This window comes from Melanerpes formicivorus, unplaced genomic scaffold (assembly GCF_026170545.1).
Source record: "Melanerpes formicivorus ecotype bairdi unplaced genomic scaffold, bMelFor1.0.p_v2 SCAF_96, whole genome shotgun sequence".
Classification (NCBI taxonomy): domain Eukaryota; kingdom Metazoa; phylum Chordata; class Aves; order Piciformes; family Picidae; genus Melanerpes; species Melanerpes formicivorus.
Window position 1 is genome coordinate 2,254,155 of NW_027142448.1, and position 27,699 is coordinate 2,281,853.

The following is a 27,699-nucleotide window of genomic DNA, read 5'->3' on the forward strand; positions in this document are numbered from 1 at the left end:
GCCCTCAGACAATTGATTGATGGGGCAGGAGATCAAGTGGTGTTCTGTTCAGTTCCCTCAGTGGCAGGGCTGTACACTGAGAAGAACAGGGGAACCCATGCCATCAACAACTGGCTCAGGGCATGGTGCCAGCACTGGAATTTTGGCTTCTTTGATCAAGGGGCACATTTTACTGCACCCAATCTGCTGGACCTAGATGGGCTGAATCTATCTAGAAAGAGCAAAAGGACTCTGGCACAAGAGTTGGCAGGGCTCATTGGGAGGGCTTTAAACTAGGTTTGAAGGGTGTGGATGGGGAAACCAGTCTCTCTGGAGAGGAGAGAGAAGGACATAAATTAGGGTTAATTGAGAAATCAGCAGCCTAGCTGAAGTGCAGGCACACCAGCACATGCAGTATGGGTAACAAACAAGAGGAACTGGAAATCTTGGTTCCTCAGGAAAACTATGCTGTAGTTGCCATTATGGAAAGATGGTGGGATGACTCACATGACTGGAGCACTGCACTCAGTGTTTATAAGCTCTTTAGGAGAGACGGGCAAGGGAGAAGAGAAGGAGGATTGGCCCTGTATGTTAGGGAATCTCTTGATACAACAGAACTTGAGGCTGAGGATGATAGGATTGAGTGCCTGTGGGTTAAAATCAGAGGGAAGTATCCTACAAGCAGCTGGAGGCTGTCTCAAGATCATCAGATCTTGTCCTTGTGGGCGACTTCAACCTCCCAGATATCTGCTGGGAACTTAACACAGCAGAGAGGAGGCAGTCCAGAAAGATCCTAGAATGTATGGAGGACAGCTTCTTGTCACAGCTGCTGTGTGAGCCTACCAGGGGTCAGGCTCTGCTTGACCTGCTGTTGTCGAGAAGGGCTGGTGGGAGATGTGATAGTAGGAGGCTGTCTAGGGTGCAGCGATCATGAGCTAGTAGAGTTTTCAATGTGAGGGAAACAAGGAGGAGCAGCAGCAGAACCCTCACTTTGCACTTCTGGAGGGCAGACTTCAGCTTGTTCAAGCAACTGATTCGGAGAGTATCCTGGGTAGCAGCCCTTAAGAACAAAGGGGTCCAGGACAGTTCAAACAGGAGCTCTTGAAGGCACAGGAACAGGCTGTGCCAACGTGCTGAAAGATGAGCTGAGGGGAAGGCTCTGGGCCTGGATGAGCAAGCAGCTCCTGAAGGGATTAAGGGAAAAAAAGAGGCCTTTGGAAAGGGGAGGAGGCAACTCATGATATGTTTAAGGATGTTGTTAGATCATGTAGGAGAAAAATTAGAGAGGCAAAGGCCCAGTTGGAACTGAAGCTGAACACTGCTGTGAAAAACAATCAAAAGCATGTTTATAAATACATTAATGCTAAAAAGAGGGCAAGAAGAACCTGCACTCCTTACTGGACCTGGAGGGGAACACTGTGACTGAAGATGAGGAAAAGGCTGAGGTTCTAAATACCTTCTTTGCCTCCAGTTTCAACAGTAAGGCAGGAGGACTTCAGAATAACTGGCCTCCTGAAGTGGTTGATGGGGTCAGGGAGCAGTGTAGTGTCCCTGAAATCCATGAGGAAGTACTCAGGGACTTGCTGAGCCACTTGGATCCCCACAAGTCCATGGGACCGGATGGGATCTGTCCTAGGGTGCTTAGAGAGCTGGCAGATGAGCTGCCAAGCCTCTCTCCATCATTTTTCAGCAGTCCTGGCTCACTGGAGAGGTCCCAGATGACTGGAAGCTGCCAACGTGGTGCCCATCCACAAGAAGGGCAGGTTGGATGAGCCAGTGTCGTAGGCTGAGACCAATTCTCCCACCACAAGCAAAAGAAAAAAGACTCGGACAAAGGGATTGCAAAAACTAGTGGAAAGTTTAAATGGAAAAACAGTGAAAGTTGTACAGAGAACCACAAGCACCGTGACAAAAGACACATCCCAAAGCACACCCAAAGGCATCCCACCCCCCACCCGGGGGGGCACCCAAAACCCCCAGTGCTCTTTCTCCACCCCCCTGCCCCCCACTGCCCTCCCAGCCTTGGGCCTAGTCAGGTCCAAGAGGGGCCACGAGGTGGTTTACCCCACTTATGAGGCAGCAGTGAGGGAAGAAAGAGGAAGAGACGACCCCATGCTGATGTCTTATAGGGGAGCAGGGCATTATGGGATGAAATACCTGGCTTCCTGTGCCCACCCTCTGGGACCTCACTGGTGTGGCTTGTGCAGCAGCACCCAGCCTGAACCACCACAGCCAGGGAATTCCAGACCTGTCAGCCTGACCTCAGTGCCAGGCAAAGTTATGGAGCAGATCATCCTGAGGGCAATCACAGCACACTTGCAGAATGTCCAAGGGATCAGGCCCAACCAGCATGGATTTAGGAAGGGCAGGTCCTGCCTCACCAACCTGATCTCCTTCAATGCCCAAGTGACTGCTTGGTGGATGTGAGGCAGGATGTGGATGTGGTCTGCCTGGACTTCAGCAAGGCCTCTGACACCATCCCCCACAGCAAACTCCTGGCCAAGCTGTCAGCCCCTGGCTTGGACAGCAGCACTCTGAGCTGGGTTAGGAACTGGCTGGAGGCTGAGCCCAGAGAGTGATGGTGAATGGTGCCACAGCCAGCTGGCAGCCAGGCACCAGTGGCGCCCCCCAGGGATCAGTGCTGGGCCCTGTGCTCTTTAACATATTTATTGATGATCTGGATGAGGGCATTGAGTCCATCATCAGTAAATTTGCTGACAACACCAAGCTGGGGGCAGAAGGTGATCTGCTGGAGGGTAGAGAGGCTCTGCAGAGGGACTTTGACAGGCTGGACAAATGGGCGGAGTTCAAGGGCATAAGATTTAACACATCCAAGTGCCAGGTTCTGCACATTGGCCACAACAACCCTATGCAGAGCTACAGGCTGGGGTCAGAGTGGCTGAGAGCAGCCAGGCAGAGAGGGACCTGGGGGTAATGGTCGATGGTAGGCTGAACATGAGCCTGCAGTGTGCCCAGGTGGCCAAGAAGGCCAATGGCATCCTGGCCTGCATCAGGAAGAGTGTGGCCAGCAGGAGCAGGGAAGTCATTATGCCCCTGTACTCAGGACTGGTTAGACCACACCTTGAGTCCTGCGTCCAGTTCTGGGCTCCTTAGTCCAGAGAAGTGCAGTGAGGCTGGTGAGGGGTCTGGAGCACAGCCCTGTGAGGAGAGGCTGAAGGAGCTGGGATTGTTTAACCTGGAGAAGAGGAGGCTCAGGGGAGACCTTCTTGCTGTCTGCAATTACCTGAAGGGAGGTTGTAGCCAGGGGGGGGTTGGTCTCTTCTCCCAGGCAACCAGCACCAGAACAAGAGGACACAGTCTCAAGCTGTGCCAGGGGAGGTTTAGGCTGGAGGTGAGGAGAAAGTTCTGCCCAGAAAGAGTAATTTGCCATTGGAATGTGCTGCCTAGGGAGGTGGTAGAGTCACCATCTCTGGAGGTGTCCAAAAAAAGGGTTGGATGAGGCACTTGGAGCCATGGTTTAGTTATCAGGAGGTGTTAGATATTAGGCAATAGGTTGGACTTGATGATCTCTGAGGTCTTTTCCAACCTGGTTGATTCTATGATTCTATAATTTTCCTGTGCTTTTTACACTGCACATCACCCTAACTGCTTCCTTTAGTTCTTCCCATGAACATCCCAGAAGTCTTGTGCAGACCTTGTGTGTTATAGAGTAGAATAGAATAGAATAGAATAGAATAGAATAGAATAGAACAGAACAGAACAGAATAGAATAGAATAGAATAGAATAGAATAGAATAGAATAGAATAGAATAGAATAGAATAGAATAGAATAGAATAGAATAGACCAGGTTGGAAGAGACCTTCAAGATCATCGTGTCCAACCTATCAACTAATCCAGCACCACCTAATCAGCTAAACCATGGCACATCAATAGTATGTCCAATACTTCCCCTCCACCCTCATGTGCTCCTATTCATTCATTAGGTGGATGTCACCCGGAGCTAACCAGGAAAATGTGTCTCCTGGGACATCCCTAGGGCAGCTAGGGCAGAGTATGACACAATTATTCTGCTGTGGTTCCTGGTATGGTGAGTGATGAGGTTTTTGTCATGTAGCCTGCCACTAAGCAGTGCCAACCTCAGGACAGGCCTCTGCTCTCCATCCACACCAGGTGTGCACAAGTGAGTGGGTGTCCAGACTGAGCCTGTACAATAGAGAAATGATTGCAGAATTACAAACCCTTCTTGGTACTATGTCCATTGTGCAGGCTATACCACACCTGTTCATACTGCAAACCTCTGCAGAGTGTAATCATCTTGAAGCATCTCTCTCTCCTTCTCTCTCTCTCCCTGACCTTTCAGGAACATTTTGCCAAAGAAGATTCTATGAATTCCAGTGACCTGTGGTATTCTACTGTCAGCCACAAAAGAAAGCATTGGTAATCAGACAGAATAGGCACTGGTTTCATAGTTTCATAGTTTCATTCAGGGTTGGAAGGGACCACAAGGATCATCTAGTTCCAACCCCCCTGCCATGGCCAGGGACACCCCACACTAGATCAGGCTGGACAGAGCCTCATCCAGCCTGCTCTTAAACACCCCCAGGGACGGGGCCTCGACCACCTCCCTGGACAACCCATTCCAGGGTTTCACCACTCTCATGGTGAAGAACCTCCTCCTCACATCCAGCCTGAATCTCCCCACCTCCAGCTTCATTCCATTCCCCCTAGTCCTATCACTACCTGATATCCTGAGAAGTCCTTCCCCAGCCTTCCTGTAGGCCCCCTTCAGATACTGGAAGGCGACAATTAGGTCTCCTCGGAGCCTTCTCTTCTGCAGACTGAACAGCCCCAACTCCCTCAGTCTGTCCTCATAGGAGAGGTGCTCCAGCCCTCTGATCATCCTCGTGGCCCTTCTCTGGACACGTTCCAGCACCTCCACATCCCTCTTGTAATAGGGGCTCCAGAACTGGACACAGTACTCCAGGTGGGGTCTCACCAGGGCTGAGTAGAGGGGGAGGATCACCTCCCTCGACCTGCTAGCCACACTTCTCCTGATGGTCAACAAGAGCAGAGGAACAGAGGAAGCACTGAAGAGCACAGTGAATATGATTATGTCCTGTTAACTGAGAACAGGACACTTTCTGCTCCCAAGACACTCTTTTTACTTGAATGTTTAAGCTAGTAGCATGCATCTTTACTGAACCTCTGCTGTGTGATCTTCAGACAAACATCTCTCTCCCTCATTAGCAAGCTTATTCATTAGGACACATCTGCCAGTCATTTCCAGTGAGACAAACCTGTCCATGAAAAGGTGATTAGAGACATGAACAGGACTTGACAATTAAACCAAGAGGAATAGCAATGGTAGCAACTGCCATTATAAGATAATGCTACTCTGCTCCATTATCATGAACAACCGAGGCTGTATATTTTCCTGGGACTTTACAGTACTTAAAAAAATTAATAAATTATCCTTGCAGAACTACTGGCAGAAATCTCACAACTGCAGTAATTACATCCATTCTTGATGATTTTTTTGTTTGGTCCAGGGTGTGTATGGTGGTGAGGTGTGTTTTGGTTATTTTAAGGAAAGCACAGAACTCTTAGGTGCAGTTAGCTTTTCCAAAATTTCCCAGGCTGCTTGGCATACACCACTACAAAGTGCACCATTTTTCTATAGAATTCATTTATCAAATTGTTCTCCTCCCCTGTCGTAGTTTGGGCTGGGTGCCCTGTGCTACAGGGGTGTTTCCTGTGTCCAGAAGTCCAGCCCAGTGGGTGGACACAGGGAATTATGTATTTCCTACCATGATCCCTTGCACCACTATAAGTTTTATGGCAGGGTCTGGCACTTCCTCTCTCCTTCCTCCCCGACACCCGGTAACTGGGGGAGAGATATCCTGGCCATTGGCCTGGCTAGGCCCAAGGCCATGGGGGGATGGGCAGTCTCAGATCTGGCCAGCTGAGACTAGCCTAGCAGTGAAGGGGGGGGGGGGGGGGTGGAGGGGGGAAGGAGGAGCCCTGGGGTTTTGGGTGCACCCTCAGGTGGGGATGGGATCTTTCTGGATCTGTTTTGGGGTCTCTCTTGTCACTGTGTCTCTAGCTCTCTGCACGCTCTCACTGCTCTCTATTTCAACTTTCCATCACTTTTGCAATCTGTTTGTCTGGGTTGTTATTTCTGCAGTGGTGGGGAGGGGGTCTGCCCCAACCCATTACATCCCCTTTTAGTATCATGCTACTTATCTCAGAGTGGAGTCTTAACATAGTTGGAATTAAACATGAAAAAGCAACACACTGCATGCAAAACAAACATCCCAGCAACTCAGAAGGCTGTAAAGCCAATGCTGTGCAGGTGGTGACTGCACATCTCTTTGCAGAAGATTCCCAGGTCATTTTTCCATGGCATAGTGTTTGCAGCAAACTTGGTCTCTTCTCCCAGGCAGCCAGCACCAGAATAAGAGGACACAGTCTCAGGCTGCACCAGGGGAGGTTTAGGCTGGAGGTTAGGAAGAAGTTCTACACAGAGAGAGTGATTGCCCATTGGAATGTGCTGCCCAGGGAGGTGGTGGAGTCACCATCACTGGAGGTGTTCAGGAGGAGACTTGATGGGGTGCTTGGTGCCATGGTTTAGTTGATTAGGTGGATTGGACACGATGATCTTGATGGTCTCTTCCAACCTGGTTTTTATTATTGTTATTACCACCACCATCTCGGGTCTGGCTCTCTGCAATGCCAGAATACACCCTTATAGCACACCGCCCCTCTGCACGCTGCATTTCTGGATGTGCACATAGGACTGAGAACAGTTATTCAGCTGTTATAGTTATGTGCCTTTGTTCTTGCCTAAGCATGGTTTTTTGCTCCCTCCATTTCTCTAATAAAGCAATTTGGAAGAAAATATTGAACAGATTTCCTTCTTTTGCACGCAACTAATGGCTGCAGACCTGGTTTTACAGTGCAGTGCCTTTATGATTCCCAGTTTGGCTGCTGGCAGCAGTCCCACCCTTTCAGTAAAGAAATTTTTCCTGTATCTAATCTAAACTTCCCACAGTGCAGTTTGAGATCACGTATTCTTGCTCTATCACTTGTACATTGGGTAGAGGTGACTGACTCCCACTGCACTGCAACCTCCTTTCAGATACTTGTAAAGAGCAATGAGGTCTCCCCTCAGCTTCCCCTTTTCAGTATCAATATAAGGTGAGAATTAGCTACAAATATGAGAGCCATGTAAACTATTCACTTGGTATAGGTTGTTTTCCAAGCTCAGTTAACACTCAAGCAACAGAGGTGTTGTCCTGTGCATGGCTGTGTCAGAGAGAGGCTTCATACAGCCATCGGTGTTTGGAATTTGTAAGGTTGTTTTTTGAAGCAAACAGCTGAAAGGCTGAAGCTGCTGAAGAATGAAAACAATTACTTTAAGTAAAAATCAATAATTTAATGCATGATAAAATTGTCAGATTGAACAACTAATAATATTTTTCAGGAGAGAAATGCAGTATCTCAAGAGATACTTCTCATGACACATAAGGTTCCTTAAATTTGCCCAAGAGTATTAACATTTATACATGGCAATAAACAGCTTGCAAGAATCTACACTTCAATGACATATTAGTGCATCTGTGCTAGTCTGGGTAAACTTAGTGCTTAATTTTTAGTTCTCATGTTATAGCCCCTTGCTGGCTGTATCTCTCATGCCATGTAGGCCAGGCAGATGTCTGTTCTCTAGGACAACTAGATCATTTCTTGCAAGCTTCCCGGAGCATCCAGATGTGCTAGTGCACAATACATGTTTCTTTCTGAGGTTTCGTCCTTCATTTCTATTTCATATTACAGAAGCAAGGAATTGAGCAGATGCCATCTTGTTCAGGAAGACTGTAGGAGGAAGAAGGGAATTCTGAGCATCAACACTCAATAAGTTAGTGCAACGGTCTTGCACATAATTAAAGATAATAGATAAAGATAATAGAAGTTTTCAGGCTGTTTCATAAGGAACAATGGGCAAATACAGTGTATTAAGTTAGCAGGAAAAAGAGCAATAGATGAGCATTAGTGTGAGTGAACATTGATGATGCAGCTGTGCAGATGAATTTGGGTAAGTTCAGAGCAGAAGGAAGGAGCCATCTGCAAGACTGCTTTTAAAGCTTATGCAGGGAATCCAGGTTTAGCCATATGGCAAGGCAAAACAGAGGTTTCAAGTCAACAGAATGCACCAGAACAAGATACACAATATTCACAGGAGTGAAATGGATTGTTGAGGTCAGGACAACAACAAAGAAGGTGGTAGTGGTGTTATAGGAGTGCACACTGGTTATAAATATACCACATTGTCCCTTTACAATATTGCATCGCAGGCAGTATTTACAGGACAACATCTTCAGAAGTTTTGTACTTGATGAATAGTTCCCTACCCTGGGATTACTAATAAGTAGGAGAAGCACATCTCTTCTAGGCGCTGAGGAAGATGAGGAGTCTTTCCATCATTTCTCTGAAAGTTAAAACAGTACATTGTTACCATTAAAATGAAACTTTAGATAGTTCTCTTGTCCCTGGATTTCAGTACCATGAAAGAAGAAAACAGAAATCCCCAAATTATTGTAATTACTACCTTTAAAAACTGAAAGAAGGAATATATGGCTCTTTTAAATGATTTCTCTGCATTAATAAGTTTTCACAAAAAACTCTGACAAGAGAGAAAATAAGGAGGCTTTTTCATCCCTGGCTGTGATAAAGTCATAAGTTCACTCTCAAATCCTGATTTAATTGGATTAAGATTAGGTTTATAAGCATTCAAATGCAATGAGTATGAACATGTCAAATTGTTTGGCTCCCCATTATGGTGCACAAAGTTTCGTTGAGTCTGTAAACTAACCATTCTCATCACATTCCTTTTCTCATCAGAGGATCTTACAGTGAGTCCTAGGTTATAAGCTAGGCATAGCAAAACTTTCTTGAGAATGAAACATTTTACAATTTTCTTCATACCATTGTGAAAACCCAACAACATTTGCTAGCACAGCTCAAACCCTTCCCAGAAATATTTTCCTCCTTTCAAGGAGCCCTGAAGGATGGCCAAGGGCTCAGGTCCAGCCAACATGGATTTAGGAGGGGCAGGTCCTGCCTGACCAACCTGATCTTCTATGCCCAGGTGACTGCCTGGTGGATGTGGGGCAGGCTGTGGATGTGGTCTGCCTGGACTTCAGCAAGGCCTTTGACACCATCCCCCACAGCAAACTGCTGGCTAAGCTGTCAGCCCATGGCTTGGATAGCAACACTCTGAGCTGGGTTAGGAACTGGCTGGAGGCTGAGCCCAGAGAGTGGTGGGGAATGGTGCCACAGCCAGCTGGCAGCCAGGCACCAGTGGTGTGCCCCAGGGATCAGTGCTGCACCCCATCCTCTTTAACATCTTTATTGATGATCTGGATGAGGGGAGGAGTCAGTCATCAGCAAATTTGCAGATGACACCAAGCTGGGAGCAGATGTTGGTCAGTTAGAGGGCAGAAGGGCTCTGCAGAGGGACCTTGACTGACTGGACAGATGGGCAGAGTCCAACAGGATGGCATTCAACAAGTCCAAGTGCCAGGGGCTGCACTTTGGCCACAGCAACCCCAGAGCTACAGGCTGGGGTCAGAGTGGCTGGAGAGCTGCCAAACAGAGAGGGACCTGGGGGTGCTGATTGACAGCTGCCTAAACATGAGCCAGCAGTGTGCCCAGGTGGCCAAGAAGGCCAATGGCATCCTGGCCTGCATTAGGAACAGGGTGGCCAGCAGGAGCAGGGAAGTCATTGTGCCCCTGTACTCTGCATTGGTTAGGCCACACCTTGAGTACTGTGTCCAGTTCTGAGCCACTCAGTTAAAGAAGGACATTGAGAGACTTGAAGGTGTCCAGAGAAGGGCAACAAGGGTGGGGAGAGGCCTTGAGCACAGCCCTGTGAGGAGAGGCTGAGGGAGCTGGGATTGTATAGCCTGGAGAAGAGGAGGCTCAGGGGTGACCTCATTGCTCTCTACAATTACCTGAAAGGTGGTTGTAGCCAGGAAGGGGTTGGTCTCTTCTCCCAGGCAACCAGCACCAGAACAAGAGGACACAGTCTCAAGCTGCACCAGGGGAGGTTTAGACTCGAGGTGAGGAGAAAGTTCTTCACCGAGTGAGTCATTGGTCATTGGAATGTGCTGCCCAGGGAGGTGGTGGAGTCCCCATCCCTGGTGGTGTTCAAGAGGGGATTGGATGTGGCACTTGGTGCCATGGTCTAGTCATGAGGTCTGTGGTGACAGGTTGGACTCGATGATCCTTGAGGTCTCTTCCAACCTTGGCTATACTGTGATACTCTGATACTGTAAATACATCTGCTCTTTCTAAAGAAATAGTCTCTCCAAGGCACAGCACTTACATGTTAATGTGAGAGAAGTCGGGTCAAGCTTCAACTTGTCACACTCAGAGCTTCCAGGATTGAATGCTTCATCTTCATCATAAATACTTTGACGCAAAACATTCCTTATAAAATCTGGGTCCATTGTGTTTTCCATAAACCCCTCTGTTGATGGTGGCACAGAAAACTCTAGCTGGTAAAATACAGTGGAGGTTTCATTACTGAAAAACAAAGTCAAGTATTCATGTTTTTAAGCCCCTGCTGGATCTTCTCTTTTCTGGACAAGATTGATTTTTCATATCGATGCTGGCACCAATTTGTGTCAAACTTGTTTTAAAGCAAGGCATTACACAAGAAAACTTCCAGTTTCCTCTTCCTCCTCCACCCTCCTCAGAACAGCTCTAGACATTTACAGAAACTGGGCACATACCTGAGGCTATCCTGAGGCATGCTTTCAAATGCACAAAGGTTAATTGGACATGTGTTCTGGTGGGGTGAGGTTTTCACGCTCCTGTACTTGCCTTGCAAACATACAACAGTAAGACATGCTGCAAGACCTTAGGCACAAATTAGATGGAACCCTGCAGAAAGATTTGCTCTCCTGATAGAAGTGCCTAGAGCTACACAGCTGCACTTCTAACAACTCTGCTCTGCAGCAGATTACACAAACCACTGAACTGGAGTACATCTCTCGAAATGTCAATGTTTGTGGCCTACCAAAGCCCCTCACTGCAATTCCACAATCGGGTTTTGTGTTCACAGAATTAAATAACATTTTAAAAATAGCTGGATGGGGGAAAAGAAAAGGAGACACAGAGACACTAAGAGGCAGAGTGAGCTCAGCTAATCAATATGTATGTAGAACTACAGCTTTCTACTTGATGGTCTAAGTCATAATCATTGAACAGTTTGAACAGAACCTTGGGCACACCCAAGGTTAGCAGTGCAGGAGAACACATTCCCAAAGCATCCTCAGGACTGTTGATTTCTGCAGCCCAAGTGGGCTTTTCCTCTGTCTTGCTTTCTCAAGAGCTTTGGGACTTTGCAGATCTACTCCCTTTGATTTCCTCCTGGCTTTCTAAACCCTTTTATAACAGTTTCTCTTTTTCCAGAAGACCTTAGGGAAGCTTTCTCATGGCCTTCCCTTTCACAGAATCACAGAATGTCAGGGGCTGGAAGGGACCTTGAGATCCAATCCATCCCCCATGCCAGAGCAGGATCACCTATACCAGGTCACACAGGAACTCATCGAGACAGGTCTTGAATATCTCCAGAGAGGAAGACTCCACAACCCCCTTGGGCAGCCTGTTCCAGTGTTCTGTCACCCTCACGGTGAAATAATTCTTCCTCCTGTTTCCACAGAACTTCCTATGCCTCAGCTTCCACTTGCTTTCAACTTCCACTCAACTGTCCCTTGTCCTGTCACTGGGCATCACCCAGCAGAGCCTGGCTCCATCCTCTGGGCACTCACCCCTTACATATTTATAAACATGAATGAGGTCACCTCTCAGTCTCCTCTTCTCCAAGCTAAAGAGCCCCAGCTGCCTCAGGCTTTGCTCCCTTCATCATTTTCGTGGCTCTGTGCTGGACTCTCTCAAGCAGTTCCCTGAAGTTCTTCCTGAGGTGAGGAGCCTGGATCTGGACACAATATTCCAGATGTGGCCTCAGAGTAGAGTGGAAGGAGAACCTCTCTCAACCTACTGACCACATCCCTTCTAATCCACCCCAGAATGGCATTGGCCTTCTTGGCCACAAGAGCAAATTGCTAGCTCATGGTCAACATTCCATCCACTAGGACCTGGGGGTGCTGGTTGATGGTAGGCTGAACATGAGCCTGCAGTGTGCCCAGGCAGCCAAGAAGGCCAATGGCATCCTGGCCTGCATCAAGAACAGTGTGGCCAGCAGGAGCAGGGAGGTCATTCTGCCCCTGTACACTGCACTGGTTAGGCCACACCTTGAGTCCTGTGTCCAGTTCTGGGCCCCTCAGTTTAGGAAGGAGGTTGACTTGCTGGAACGAGTCCAGAGAAGAGCAACAAAGTTGGTGAGGGGTTTGGAACACTAGCCCTATGAGGAGAGGCTGAGTGAGCTGGGGCTGCTTAGCCTGGAGAAGAGGAGACTCAGGGGTGACCTTATCACTCTCTAAAACTACCTGAAGGGAGGTTGTAGACAGGCTGATGATGGTCTCTTCTCCCAGGCACCCAGTACCAGAACAAGAGGACACAGTCTCAGGCTGCGCCAGGGGAGGTTCAGGTTGGATGTTAGGAAGAAGTTCTATACAGAAAGAGTGATTGCGCTATGGAATGGGTTGCCCGGGGAGGTGGTGGAATCACCGTCATTGAAGGTGTTCAGAAGGAGACTTGATGGGGTGCTTGGTGCCATGGGTTAGCTGTTTGGGTGGGTTGGATTGGTTGATGGGTTGGACACGATGATCTTGAAGGTCTCTTCCAACCTGGTTTGGTTTATTCTATTCTATTCTAAAAGACCCCCAGGTCCTTTTCCCCTTCACTGCTCTCCAGCAGGTCAGTCCCAAACCTATAGTGGTCCATGGGGTTGTTCTTTCCCAGGTGCAAGACTCTTCCCTTGCCCTTGTTGAACTTCATTCAATTTCTCCCTGCCCAGCTCTCAACCTGTCCAAGTCCTGCTGAATGGCAGCATAAGTTTCTGGTGTCTCAGCCACTCCACCCAGCTTAGTGACATCAGCAAACTTGCTGACAGTCCTCTCTGTCTTCTCATCCAAGTTGTTGATGAATATATTGAACAACAGTGGTCCCAGTGATGGGACCCCTGAGAGACTCCACTACATACAAGCCTCCAACTACACTCTGTCCCATTGACCACAGCTCTGACTTAGATGGTGTTGGGTGGTAGGTTAGGCTCAATGATCTTTTCCAACCTGGTTATTTCTGTATTCTGTATTCTTTCCTTCAACCACTTCACAATCCACCTGATCATCCAGGCCACCCTTCCTCAGCTTAGCTGCAAGGATGCTGTGGGAGACAGTGTCAAATGCCTTACTGAAATCAAGACAAACCACATCCACTGCTCTACCATCATCTGTCCACCTGGTTATGTCCTCATAAAAGGCTATCAAGTTGGTCAGCCATGACTTCCCCTTGGTAAAACCATGTTGACTGCTCCTAATGACCCTCTTTTCCTTGATGTGCCTAAGGACAGTGCCAAGGATAAGTTCCTCCATTACCTTTCCAGGGATGGAGGTGAGGCTGACAGGTCTATAGTTACCTGGGTCCTCCTTCTTACCCTTTTTGAAGACTGGAGTGATGTTTGCCTTCCTCCAGTCCCCAGGCAGCTCTTCTGTCTGGCCATGACCTACCAAAAATGATGGAGAGTGGTCTGGCAATGACCTCTGCCAGCTCCCTCAGCACCCCTGGGTGCATCCCATCAGGACCCATGGATTTATGGATGTCCAGATAACTGTTCCCTAACACAGTCCTCATCAACCAAGGAAAATCCTTTGTCCTGCCTTTCTCTGGGGCCTTGGGCTCCTGAGGATAGCCTCCAACAGTACAGGCAGAGTTTAGCAATTCTGCTTTCTCACCAGGGCACCCACCTCATTCAGCAGGGGGCCTACTTTGCCTCCAGTCTTAGCTTTTCTTGCAATGTATTTGAAGAAGCCTTTTCTGTTGTCATTGACCTCCCTCACAAGGCTGAATTCCAAGGAGGCCTTAGCCTTCCTAGTAGCCAGCTCTGACAGACGCCTTATATTCCTCCCAAGTGGCCAACCCCTCCTTCCATGATCTCTGGACTCTCTTCTTTCACCTGAGTTTGCTTAGCAGTTCCCTACTTAACCATGCAGGTCTCCTGGCTCCCTTTCTTGATTTCCTACTCTTTGGGATGCTCTGATCTTGAGCTTGGAAGAAGGGGCTCCTTTGCCTTCTGGTGCCATGTCCCTTGAGACTTCTCTTAGTAATTGCCTGAAAAGGCCAAACTTGGCCCTGCACAAATCCAACTTTGTAATCCTGCTTGACACTTTCTTCCTACTACACAAGATCCTGAACTGAACCATCTGGTGGTCACTGCAGCCAAGGCTGCCCTCAACCTTCCCTGCTTCAACCAGTCCCTCCTTCTTGGTGAGTATCAGGTCCAGTAATGCTCCTCTCCTAGTTGGTTCCTCCACTATTTGTATCAAGAAGTTATCATCAGTGCAGTGCAGCACCTCCTGGACTGTGGGTGGCTGACTGTGGAGGCCTTCCAGCAAATATCTGAGGAGTTAAAGTCCCCTATGACAACCAGGGCCTGTGATGTGAGGCTGCTGTCAGCTGTCTATAAAAGGGCTCATTGACTTCTTCATCATGATCAGGTGGTCTGTAATAAACACCCATAACAGTGTCACCCATGCCAGCCTGACCCTTAATACACATCCAGAAACTCTCAACTCACCCACCCCTGGGCTGAACTCTACACATTCTAGTTGTTCTCTCACATAGAGAGCAACAGAGAGATCTATCCGCCCTAAAAAGGACATAGCCATCCATAACCACATTCCAGCCATGTGAACTGTCCCACCATGTCTCTGTAACTGCCACCAGATCATAACCCCTTGACTGCACATGGATCTCTAACTCCTGTTTATCCCCTGTGCTGTGTGCATTGGTGCACAGGCAGCACAGGGAGCGAGCTGAGCATGCAGATTCTGCGCTGGTAGGGTGGGAGGCCTTCTGATCCACAATAACAGCAGGACACTGACCTCTCTCTGCTGTCTTCCCATGAAGATAGCCCCACTTTTCCCCTCTGTTGTGAATCTGTGTTATGGTTTAGTCATGAGGTCTGTGGTGACAGGTTGGACTTGATGATCTTTGAGGTCTCTTCCAACTTAGGAGGCCTGCCTGGATGGGCAAGGAGCTACTGGACACACTATTACTTAAAAGGAAACTCTACAGGAAGTGGAGGGAAAGACAGGTAGAACAGGGGGAATACAAGGAAGCTGCCCGAGCAGCAAGAGTCCTGGTTAGGAAAGCCAAAGCAGAGTTTGAGTTGAATCTAGCCAGGGAGATTAAAGGGAATACTAAGAACTTTTACAGGTATATTAATGGGAAGAAGAAGCCTAGGGAAGGTGTGGGCCCCCTCAGAAAGGCAACTGGTGACATGGTCACATGTGATGAGGAAAAGGCTGACGTACTTAATAACTTCTTTACCTCAGTCTTCACTGCAAGGGCCTCTAGCCACACTCCTGATGTTATGGAAGTCAAAGCCAGGGACGGGGAGGAAGAACTGCCCATTGTAAGTGCAGATCAGGTTCGTGATCATCTGAAGAACCTGAAAGTGTTCAAGTCCATGGGACCCGACGGGTTACACCCACGGGTACTGAGAGAACTGGCAGATGAGGTTGCTAAACCCCTCTCTATTATATTTCAAAAGTCATGGCAATCTGGTGAAGTCCCCACAGACTGGAAAAGGGGAAACATTGCCCCCATCTTCAAAAAGGGCAAGAAGGAGGAACCAGGGAACTACAGGCCAGTCAGTCTCACCTCTGTGCCTGGAAAGATCATGGAGCAGATCCTCCTGGAGTCACTACTCGCTCAAAAGAATAGTGAAGAGGTGATTGGGAACAGTCAGCATGGCTTTGCCAAGGGCAAATCCTGCCTGACCAACCTGGTGGCCTTCTCTGAGCAGGTGACAAAATTAATAGATGAGGGGAGAGCAACTGATGTCATTTACCTGGACCTGAGCAAAGCCTTCGACACTGTCCCACACCACATCCTGGTCTCCAAACTGGTGACACATGGGTTTGATGGGTGGACCACTAGATGGATAAGGAACTGGCTTGATGGCAGCACCCAAAGAGTGGCTGTCAAGGGCTCCATGTCCCAGTGGAGGCCAGGGACAAGCGGAGTCCCTCAGGGATCAGTCCTGGGACCTGTCTTATTCAACATCTTTGTGGGGGACATGGACAGTGGCATTGAGTGCACCCTCAGCAAGTTTGCTGATGACACCAAGCTGTGTGGTGCAGCAGACAGGCTGGAGGGAAGGGATCCATCCAGAGGGACCTGGACAGGCTGGAGAGGTGGGCACAAGCCAACCTCATGAAGTTCAATAAGAGCAAGTGCAGGGTCCTGCATCTGGGTCGAGGCAATCCCAGGCACAAATACAGGCTGGGCAGTGACTGGCTGGAAAGTAGCCCTGAAGAGAGAGACTTGGGGGTGCTGGTGGACAAAAAGCTCAACATGAGCTCTCAGTGTGCACTTGCAGCCCGCAAAGCCAATCAGATCCTGGGCTGCATCAGGAGAAGTGTGGCTAGCAGGTCGAGGGAGGTGATCCTCCCCCTCTACTGAGCCCTGGTGAGACCCCACCTGGAGTACTGTGTCCAGTTCTGGAGCCCCTATTCCAAGAGGGATGTGGAGGTGCTGGAAGGTGTCCAGAGAAGGGCCAGGAGGATGATCAGAGGGCTGGAGCACCTCTCCTATGAGGACAGACTGAAGGAGTTGGGGCTGTTCAGTCTGCAGAAGAGAAGGCTCCCAGGTGACCTCATTGTGGCCTTCCAGTATCTGAAAGGGGCCTACAGGAAGGCTGGGGAAGGACTTCTCAGGATATCAGGTAGTGATAGGACTAGGGGGAATGGAATGAAGCTGGAGGTGGGGAGATTCAGGCTAGATGTGAGGAGGAAGTTCTTCACCATGAGAGTGGTGAAACCCTGGAATGTGTTGTCCAGGGAGGTGGTCGAGGCCCCGTCCCTGGGGGTGTTTAAGAGCAGGCTGGATGAGGCTCTGTCCAGCCTGATCTAGTGTGGGGTGTCCCTGCCCATGGCAGGGGGGTTGGAACTAGATGATCCTTGTGGTCCCTTCCAACCCTGAATGAAACTATGAAACCTTGGTGATTCTGTGGTACTGTGATCTTTGTAGACAAAACCTTTGTAGTCTCAAACACAGCACACTTAGCCTTCCTCCAGTGACAGTTTCTGCTGATTCTCTCCCTGTGCCAGCATGAAACTTTCTGTTGCCTCTGCAATATAGGCCTGGATGCTTTGTCCCTTCTTACCACCACGGCTACAACTCTCACTCCATCAGCCTTTGGTGGCTCAGCTTGTCCTTTATGTGTAAACATCTCCCACCCGTGCTAGCCTATCTTCCACTCTGCCACCTGCTCTGCCTTTCACTCCTGTTCCCCTAGTCCCTCCATCATGCTGATGCTTTGAGTCTTGTTTCAGTTGTCCAAAATAAAATGAAGAGGAAAAATTATCCAAGCAAAACAGTGATGCACTGTCACTGTTTGGGCTCTCACAACTCATGTGTCCCTATTGCTTTTGGCTCTTTTGAGAGCAAGAGAGTTGTCTCCTCCCCAAGAATACAGTTCTATTTAATTTAAGGCTATGTAGGCCATGCCAGTCTCAAGTAGTTCCAGCAGCAAGTTTTCATTTAATAAATATTAAGTCATTTAATAAATATCCTCATTTAATAAATATCCTTTAATAGGACCATAGAGTGGTAGGGGTTGGAAGAGACCTCCAGAGATCATCGAGCCAAATGCCGCCGCCAAGGCAGGGTCACCTAGGGGAGGTCACACATGAACACATCCAGTTAGTTCTTGAAAGTCTCTAGGGAAGGAGACTCCACAGTTTCTCTCAACAGCCTGTTCCAGTGCTCCATTGCCCTTGCAGTAAAAAAGTTTCTCCTCATGTTGAGGTGGAACTTCCTGTCTTCCAGCTTGTGTCTGTTGCCCTTTGTCCTTTCACAGGGCACCACTGAAAGGAGACTGGCTTTTCTTGACAACCACCCTTCAGATACTTGTAAACATTAATAAGATCCTCTCTCAGATTTCTCCAGAACAAACACCCCCAGTTCTTACAGCCTTTCCTCATAGTACAAGTTCCTTACTCATCCTTTAGGCCCTCCACTGGACTCTTTCTAGTATTTCCCTGTCCCTCTTGATCTAGAGAGCCTAGAACTACACACAATACTCCAGATGTGGTCTCACTAGGACAGAGTAGAGTGGAAGGAAAATCTCCCTTGATCTGCTGGACGTGTTCTTCTCTATGGAGCTACTTTTCAGTAGGTCAAGCCCTAACCTGTACTAGTGCATGGTGTTGCTACTCTCCAGATGCAGGAATCTATATGTATTCTTGTTGAACTTCATTAGGTTCCCCTTTTCCCAGCTCTCCAATCTGTCCAGATTTTGCTGAATGGCTGCACAGCCTTTCAAGTGTCCTCCTGGTTTTGTATCGGCAGCAATCTTGCTGAGGATACACTCTACCCACCTCATCCAGGTGCTGAATAAGACTGGATGCAGTACTGACCCCTGGTGAGCACCACTAGTTACAGGTCTCCACACCGTTGATCATGAGCTCTCTCCATCTCACCAACCACCAGTTCTCACTCCATCTCACCAACCACTCTTCTAACACACATTTCCTATGGGGACGGAAGGCAGTGTCAAAAGCTGTACTAATGTCAAGATAGACAACATTCCCTGCTCTCCCTGTGTCTATCCATTCAGTTGCACCATCATAGAAGGCTATCAGATTCATCAGATTAATTTCCCCTTGGTAAATCCATGCTGCCTACTCCTGATAACCTTCTTTCCTTCCACATGCTTAGAGATGACCTCCAAAATGAACTGCTCCATCACCTTTCCAGGAGTGGAGGTGGTGCTGAGTGGTCTGTATTTGTTTATTAGTGGCTTTTCTTTGAATCAAAGACCACTAAGATGATAATCAACAGCCACAAGATATTGCTGTTGTTTTATATTGCTAATAGCACTTGGCATTTATACCGGAAGATCCTTCGTTCAGTTTACCTATGTATGTAACTTCTCCCCAACCTGTTTGTCACTGATTTAAATGTTGTGTATATTTATGTAGGCACCAGTGTCTCATCAAAAGCCTAGAATTTCCTGGTAATTTTGGTGGCAGAAATTGCTTACCTGAAATAAACCACCTGAGCTGACCGAAAGTAGCGTCCTAGAGCCGGAGATGAACTGTAGACATCTGTTAACTTGGGGAGAAAAAAGACAAGAAAGACAAAAAATATAGTCTTCTGTTCACCCTCTCCTTTCCCCATAAAAGTACAGCAAATCATTCTTAAAAGGTATTTAAAGGAGCGGTGAAGATCAGATATCAACAAATGTCAACAAATATGTGCCCTAGAAAAGGTTCACAATGCTTCTGAACTTGTTCATCTAAATGATTCCTGTACTACTGAAGCACAGTGGAGTCATTCAGGGTCGACTAAAAGTATGTGCTCATGTTGCCATGTGCAACTGATGTTTGGCTCGGGTTTTTATTAGTAACAAAAGTCCTTTACTCTTACTTGGTAGGGGGAAGAGTCTCACTACTCAAACTGTCCTTCTACAGTAAATCAGTCAGCACTGCCATGTCATGTATGGTTCATGTTGGTGCAGGCTCGGGTTGGAGTGGCTGGAGAGCTGCCAACAGAAAGGGACCTAGGGGTGCTGATTGACAGTCACCTGAACATGAGCCAGGAGTGTGCCCAAGTGTCCAAGAAGGCCAATGGCATCCTGGCCTGCATTAGGAACAGTGTGGCCAGCAGGAGCAGGGAAGTCATTGTGCCCCTGTACTCTGCACTGGTTAGGCCACAACTTGAGTACTGTGTCCAGTTCTGGGCACCTCAGTTTAGGAAAGATGTTGAGTTGCTGGAACTTGTCCAGAGAAGGGCAATAAGGCTGATGAGAGGTCTGGAGCACAGCCCTGTAAGGAGAGGCTGAGGGAGCTAAGGTTGTTTAGCCTGGAGAAGAGGAGGTTCAGGGGAGACCTTGTTGCTGTCTACAACTACCTGAAGGTGGGTTGTAACCAGGAGGGGCTTGGTCTCTTCTCCCAGACAACCAGCACCAGAGCAAGAGGACACAGTCTCAAGCTGTGCCAAGGGAAGTTTAGGCTGGAGGTGAGGAGAAAGTTCTTCACAGAGAGACTTGTTAGCCATTGGAATGTACTGCCCAGGGAGTTGGTGGAGTCACCATCCCTGGAGGTGGAGGTGTTCAAGAGGGGATTGGATGTGGCACTTGGTGCCATGGTTTAGTCTTGAGGTCTGTGGTGACAGGTTGGACTTGGTGATCTTTGAGGTCTCTTCCAACCTTGGTGATACTTGATTAATGGGCCACCAAAGATTAGGGCCCATCTTGCTGTGTTGAATCTCTTTCTGAGCTTATTTGAGCCCTAACTCGCAGCCGATGGAAATGTCAGGTTATCATTGAGTACTTACAGGAGAAAGGAACAAACAGGGTCTTTAGCCAGCACTGGGTTTAGGTGACCTTCACAGGCCTCTCCTACCCTGATTCTATGAAAAAGGTGAAGACTGTACCAGCCAATACTCGTATTTGTGAAAAAATCAAATGCCTTTTTCTTTTAACTGGTGTAAATTATACTAGAATGACTCCAGTTTTGCTTCGTGTACTTACAAAATTGCAGATGACAGAGTTGCTGCACAGAGAAACAGAAACTTCTTAAAAAGGAAAGCCCTGAATCAAGCAAACGAGCTTTGCCAGAAAATACATCAACACATACCCTCTTAGTAATGTCTTCAAAAGAAAGGTGTGGAAGGCCACACATCAATTCCAATGTTCCCGAAAAATTGCGACAGTTTAGTAGTGCCTCAGGATCCCAATAGTCATCTTCATCGGTGTAGAAATCTAATATTCAGAAAGAGATAGAAAGGGGAGTTAGCAGAAGTATTAAAAACCTCCAAACTTCTGGTTTTCCCCAGGGTGGTGGTCTGACAAATTTTCTATGTAATGACTGACTGAAAGTGACAGAAGGAAAGTGCAAGTCACCGGAAGAAGTGACAGCATGTGGAGGTCAATCACTCACCCAAATTAGCAAAACTCATCTGCTTTGGAAGATACTGATACCACATGAAGGGATCTAAGTGATCTGTTGCACTTACTGCAAAGCTATGATCATTTCCAATTGTCCTTGCAGCATTTTCTCACTTATCTTCAGACTGAAAATACCATCCGAGCAGGATAAGAGTTGCTTGATGCCTGCTAAAAAGTTCACTCAACACACCACCTTCTGCAGACAGCATCCTAGTCCCTTCAGCTCCTTACAGGAGGGGTTTAAAGGATGCTACTGTTCAATTTGTGTTATATGAGTTTGTACATATTGTACATTTGTATTATAGGATGAACCAAAAGTGAGATACTTACTGGAATAAAGAATTAAGCTGATAAGAATGACCAGGAAGAACACTAGAAAAATTGTAGTGATAACCATCCATAGTTTACACTTCCAGAAAACTACATTCCTGCATGACTTCCAGTGCTCTCTCTCCTAGGAAAGGGCATATGGATTAGTATAACTCCTATAAAAGGAAAGGGCATATAGATTAGTGAAATACATCAGGAAAAAAATGTTGAAGCATGTCTCTACTGTCACATTTAGAATGAAAAACTCCTACATAGATAGGAGACCCTCATTGGTAAGCAATGTCCTGAACCAGGGGTTCCCACCCCTCATTGGAATGAAGACCTTCATTGGAATGAAGACCTGTAGAAGGCAAAAGGTGTTATTACCCAACTATGCAAAACTTGCAACTCCTAAATTGCCTGTAAGGCTAAGGTGCTTTGATGGCTTCCACTTTCCCCCCAGCTATGTCAATTTGATTTTCATGTTCTGTAAGCTGTCCTTTCAATGTTTGCCGTCTCTCTGTAGGAATCCTGTTTGGATGCAAACCACCTTGTGATTGTGTTAAGGACTGAGATATGTCCCAGCAAAGGATAAGACCTGCTCACTGGACAGCAGTTGCCCTAGAAGGGGAGGGGATGGTGGGAAAATGTGATAGAAACATCACCTGGCCTGCTCAGAAATGTGTGATGGGTGGAGGCCACTAGTACTGACTCTCAGGAATGTGCAAAGACAAGATCATCTCTACCCATCAGCTACCCCAGAAAGGGGGGATGGTGAAAAGGCTTCTGGATCTGGTGTGATAAGCCCCAGATGTAAACATCTGTGTGTTTATGGGCAGGTAAAAGGTGAAGGAGGAGGCGGTGGCTTCCCTCCAATGCTGGACCCCTGTAAGCACACAAGTAATACACAGGAAGATTCCCTGGGGACAACACCTGGACCTACCTAAAACAATGCCTGCTCAGAAGAAGAAATTCCATTGAAGACACCACACACTGGAAACATCACCAGACAACACAAGCTGAAAAGGACTTAGACTTTGGAAGCTTTTCCTCTCCCCTCCTCTGGCTGATGGTAATATAACCCCTTTCCTGCTCCTCTTCTCTCTTTTCCTCTCCCTCTTTCTCCTTTAATAAATAGCCTCACTTTTGATACTTGGCCTCAGTTATGCCTTTAATTTTGCAACATGGGAATGTTCAAAAAAGAACTGAGTCTCCTTCCTCCAGACCGAGGCACTCTCCCAACCTAAAAGGTGTCTGTGGAGGAATTTCCAGAATCACTCACCTCTGCAATGTTGATAACATCAGTCTGCAGAGCTCCTGGGTGCCAGCACCCAAAGTAAATGGGCATTAGATACTATTGCATTTTAAGACACCACAAAATAGTTGAGACTTTTACAACTGACTATTTTTAATTCAGAAGATTGGAAAATGAAAGGCCACTGAATATATTGAACTCAGTTTATTACAAATCTCCCCTGTTCTAGGAGAACACAAGGAAACCCTCTTGGGATAATACTTGCATTCAATTTAATTTTTAATGAGATTTAAGACCATGGCAGAATTGTCTTTTCATTACTTATTCCATCAGTCCTAATATTAAAAGCAAACCCAAAAGCTTAGGTGATACAACAAAACAAAAACTCCAACTGATGTTTCTTTCCACAGCCAAAAGATTGAAGGAAGGGCCCCAGGGATCAGTGCTGGGCCCTGTGCTCTTTAACATCTTCACTGATGATCTGGATGAGGGCATTGAGTCCATCATCAGTAAATTTGCTGACAACACCAAGCTGGGGACAGGAGTTGATCTGCTGGAGGGTAGAGAGGCTCTGCAGAGGGACCTGGACAGGCTGGACAGATGGGCAGAGGCCAAGGGCTGGAGATTTAACACATCCAAGTGCCAGGTTCTGCACATTGGCCACAACAACCCCATGCAGTGCTACAGGCTGGGGTCAGAGTGGCTGGAGAGCAGCCAGGCAGAGAGGGACCTGGGGGTGCTGGTCGATGGTAGGCTGAACATGAGCCTGCAGTGTGCCCAGGCAGCCATGAGGGCCAATGGCATCCTGGCCTGCATCAGGAAGAGTGTGGCCAGCAGGAGCAGGGAGGTCATTCTGCCCCTGTACACTGCACTGGTTAGGCCACACCTCGAGTACTGGGCTGCCCGAGGAGGTGGTGGAGTCCCATCATTGGAGGTGTTCAGGAGGAGACTTGATAGGGTGCGTGGTGCCATGGGTTAGTTGTTTAGGTGGTATTGGATGATAGATTGGACATGATGATCTTGAGGGTCTCTTCCAACCTGGTCTATTCTATTCTATTCTACTCTACTTCATAAATAGACGATGTTTTCTTTTTTAGCCTTCCTCCTTTACCATAAACCCAACAGTAAACTCCATGTTCTTTTTGACATCAATGTGAGGCAAAAAAGAACACATGGTGTAGGCTGTCTGTGTCACACATGTGCAAGTTGTCAGGAGCCAGGTGCTATGTGGAGGCACTAACTTTGGTTACATTCCTTTACTTTATGAACTAAGAACCCAGAATAATAGAAAGCCTTGCACTGAATTTAACTGACATCCACCAGCTGGTTTAAAGGGTTTGGGGGAATGGTAGATGAACAGGGAGAGATAACAGACACCCAGAGAAAGATCTTACAAGAGTAATTTCTCCAGGAGCAGAGGCAGACAAAAGTACAGTTATCTCTGTAGATACTCCTAGGAACACGTGAAACTTGCTTTGGTAGACAATGAAAGGCAGTGACTGAATATGGTTTTGCTAACAGCATGGTTTCAGGTGTGGTCATTGTATTGGGTTTGGCTGAGCTGGAGTTAATTCTCCTCAGAGCATCTTTCCAGTGTTGTGTTTTGCAGTGTTGTAGCTCGTGTTGACTGCTGACAAGCATCCAGGCTGTGCTTTTCCAACATTTCCCCACCCCACTAAGGGGTGGGCAAGATCTTGGGAGGGGACACAGCCAGGCCAGATGACCCAAACTGGCCAAAGAGGTATTCTATGCTATATGATATCAGCTCAGATACATATACTAAGTGAAAGAAGGAAGTGTGGGGATATTCATCCATGGTGCCTGTCCTCCGGAGCAACTTCTATGCATAGAACCCTGTTTCCCATGAGTGACCAACTGTCACCTGCTGATGAAGAGTAGAGAATAACAACTCTGCTTCTGCACATGCCTTTGCTTGTGCTTTGCATTATTAAAATTGCTTACATCTTATTACAGCTTATATCTTATTACAGGCCTTTGGTTACATTTTCCCCTCTTCCCTGTCCATCTAAGAAGGGGAGTCATAAGAGTCATAGAGTGGCTTTGGTAGACATTTGGCCCCCAGCCAGGGCCAAACCACCACAATCATGTTTACATAGATATTTTTTATTTGATTTTTAAATGTATTAGAGGATTGAAGCTTCAATCTAATATTTGACAGGAGTGTATGGGTTTGTATTTGAAAAAGAAAAGAAGCCTAGCACTGTAAAATCAACCCATCCATGTCATTTGAGAAAGACAGCTATCAAGCCCACAGTCTGATTTAGACCATTACAAAAGCATTATTCTTCGTCATGGATAGCTAACTGGCTTGACCTCAAGCAAATGGTCATCTCCTCAACTACCCCAGAATCCTCTGGACATTGTCTGTATATGCTGCAAGACTGCTGGGAGGGAGAAACAGCAGAGAAAAATCTTTCCCCAGTGGGCAGGGTAGTTCATAGTATCATAGTATCACAGTATAACTAAGGTTATCATTGAGTCCAACCTGTCACCACAGACCTCATGACTAGACCATGGCACCAAGTGCCACATCCAATCCCCTCTTGAACACCTCCAGGGATGGTGACTCCATCACCTCCCTGGGCAGCACATTCCAATGACGAACGACTCGCTCGGTGAAGAACTTTCTCCTCACCTCGAGTCTAAACCTCCCCTGGTGCAGCTTGAGACTGTCTCCTCTTGTTCTGGTGCTGGTTGCCTGGGAGAAGAGACCCACTCCTTCCTGGCTACAATCACCTTTCAGGTATTTGTAGAGGGCAATGAGGTCACCCCTGAGCCTCCTCTTCTCCAGGCTAAACAACCCCAGCTCCCTCAGCCTCTCCTCACAGGGCTGTGCTCAAGGCCTCTCCCCAGCCTTGTTGCCCTTCCCTGGACACGTTCAAGTGTCTCGATGTCCTTCTTAATTTGAGGGGCCCAGAACTGGACACAGCTCAGTTCTTCTGACTAACCTGCCTCAAGTAGGAAGCAGAGCAGGATAATTGTCCATCAGTCTCTATAGGATAGGAGCGTGCTTGCCAGATTCAGCAGCAGAACCCAAATGAAAACTCAGTTCTGGAAAGTGAAAAACCAGAAACTGAAGAGTAAAGTTTCTCAGCATAGCCAAATAGGTCTCATTCCTGCCTCTCCTTCACCCTCTCCTGTTCCTCTTTGCATATTCCTAGGATTTGTCTGATTCTGCTGCAAGCTTATACAGGTTACCAGGTCAAGGAAGTAAATGATATAAATGATATAACTGAGGTTTTTACCTATCCAGTGAAATGAAGCATCCCATAGCTGATCAACTGAGTTTGTACAAGGAAAAAGTTGGTGGCGCTGTGTCAGGAGCAGGAAGGGAGAGGTGGTGTGACTAATACAGATGAGCTCACAGGAGGGCACAACTGTCCCTACAGAAAAGTGGGAAACTTAGCTCTATCACAGATATTTCCTCTGCCCAACAGTAAGCAATGAAAACCACTGCACCACAGTCACCTGTGAGTGGATGTTAATGCCTGCCACTGTTAGGACATTCTGGATCTTTAAGCTAAACACTGGAAGCTACCTTCCCCCAGAATTCACATGCTGGTCTTAAATGAGACTTTGGCACACATCACTCATATGAATTCATGATTGTTAGCAACTGTAAATTACTCAAAGATAAAAAGAGAGTGTGTCCAGCATGATCTGTAGCTGGACAGCCTATTTTTCTCTTGGCAGTGCTGTTTTCTGATTAATTTGCTCTGAATCAAAGGCTGGTTTTAATATGCATTACAACTTGCCTCATTTCTGCTTTTGAGTCAAATCCCACTGACAGAACATGAAAAGAGAAAATAAAAGAGAGCAGTAGCAATTACGACTTAATTTCCTAAGTTAAAGTTCACAAATGGCCAAGCCCAAAACTGAAAAAAAGCTTTAAAATCCCATTCCAATATTAGAATGTGTCATTGAGAAGAAGAAAATAAGTGTGTTTCATGGGTTTTCAGCTTTATTTTCAAGTGAATAAACTTTCCCTTTCCCTCCAACAAATTAAACCACCCCTACAAATGTTCCAGCTAACTGAAATCTCTCTTGCTGTGTGGTGTTTTCCCCAAAATCAAACAAGGAAATTAAATTCCTACCTTTCTTGTTTGAGCATTTAGAGGCTTGTCGTGATCAGCCTCATTTTCCTCCACATTATCTTCTTGTAATTCAATAATCTCGACCTCCTGACCAGAGTTTTGCCTTTTCATAGCTTCTCTCTCTGCGTGAGGATCTCTGTCTCTGAAGCAAGCATGAAGGCAACTCATTTCCGTCTGGTTTCAGCTGCAGCTGTGGTCAGTAACAGTTCTGGTATGGTAACAGCAAGAGTTATGATAGTTTTCAGAGGAGTGATCTCAAAACACTTGATAAATAGGAGGAATTCCTTGGAAGGACAAAGCCATCTGCACTAGCTGCACAGAAACAGGAGACAGAGGAAGTATCGATTTGCCTGGTCACCAGAACTACATTTCTTGGCTGTGTGACACTAGGTTTTCCAGTTTGTCTACCTTAATGTACCAGCCCTTGACAAGTAGGTGACTAAACCTTCAGCAATGTTGTCATTGTCTGAGGCAGTTTTGAAAGGAGATGGATTGCTTTCCCTGTTGCTGCCAGCCGAAACAGTGAAATACAATTGCTGTTATCAACTCAGCTAAACAAACAGATACAGTTATGAACAGCACAAACTGAGTGAAAGATCACACAGCTTGTGGCTCAGTTAAGCTGTGAAGGGAAACCATAATAAAATCCATCCACACTTCTCATTTTAGTCTGCCTGTGTAGTCAATAAAGAAATTAACACTACTGATCTGTGTGCTATGAACTGTCCTCTCTCTAGCTGTTACTCAGCCTAAAATCACATCTGGTGTCTGTTCTCTTACAATCTATATATAAAAAACAAGGACAAATCTGAAGAGAAGAGGGGCATGCTTTTATGAAGCAAATCATAGCAAAAGTTGAGAGCTAGTCTGCACCAGCTTCTCACGTGAACCCTCCCATGCTACTAAGAGTCACTGATAACCAGTTGCAGATGAG

At 47.1% G+C, this 27,699-nt stretch overlaps 1 protein-coding gene and 1 long non-coding RNA gene across 7 annotated transcripts in view; one reads left to right on the forward strand and one right to left on the reverse strand.

Annotated features, from left to right (window-relative positions):
- LOC137455331 (uncharacterized) overlaps positions 1-22,527 on the forward strand; it is a 170,591-nt gene extending 148,064 nt beyond the window's left edge. The window contains exon 4 of the long non-coding RNA XR_010990813.1: positions 22,235-22,527. This is a non-coding gene — a long non-coding RNA (uncharacterized lncRNA). The remainder of the gene's footprint in view (positions 1-22,234) is intronic.
- CUNH3orf52 (chromosome unknown C3orf52 homolog) overlaps positions 1-27,699 on the reverse strand; it is a 31,487-nt gene that overhangs the window by 2,283 nt on the left and 1,505 nt on the right. Inside the window, exons 1-7 of one of the 6 annotated variants that reach the window (XR_010990812.1) lie at positions 26,766-27,218; positions 21,417-21,540; positions 20,776-20,900; positions 19,179-19,249; positions 10,326-10,525; positions 8,350-8,426; positions 6,023-7,813 (exon numbers count right to left, since the gene is read on the reverse strand). Coding sequence is in view for 5 of the 6 variants with exons in the window: in XM_068166050.1 (XP_068022151.1) it covers positions 7,764-7,813; positions 10,326-10,525; positions 19,179-19,249; positions 20,776-20,900; positions 21,417-21,540; positions 26,766-26,933 (738 nt within the window). In the remaining variant the exon portion in view is untranslated. Of the gene's footprint in view, positions 1-6,022; positions 8,427-10,325; positions 10,526-19,178; positions 19,250-20,775; positions 20,901-21,416; positions 21,541-26,765; positions 27,221-27,699 lie in introns of those variants that run through there. The other 5 variants (XM_068166050.1, XM_068166049.1, XM_068166051.1 and 2 more) reach the window with 5 other exon arrangements.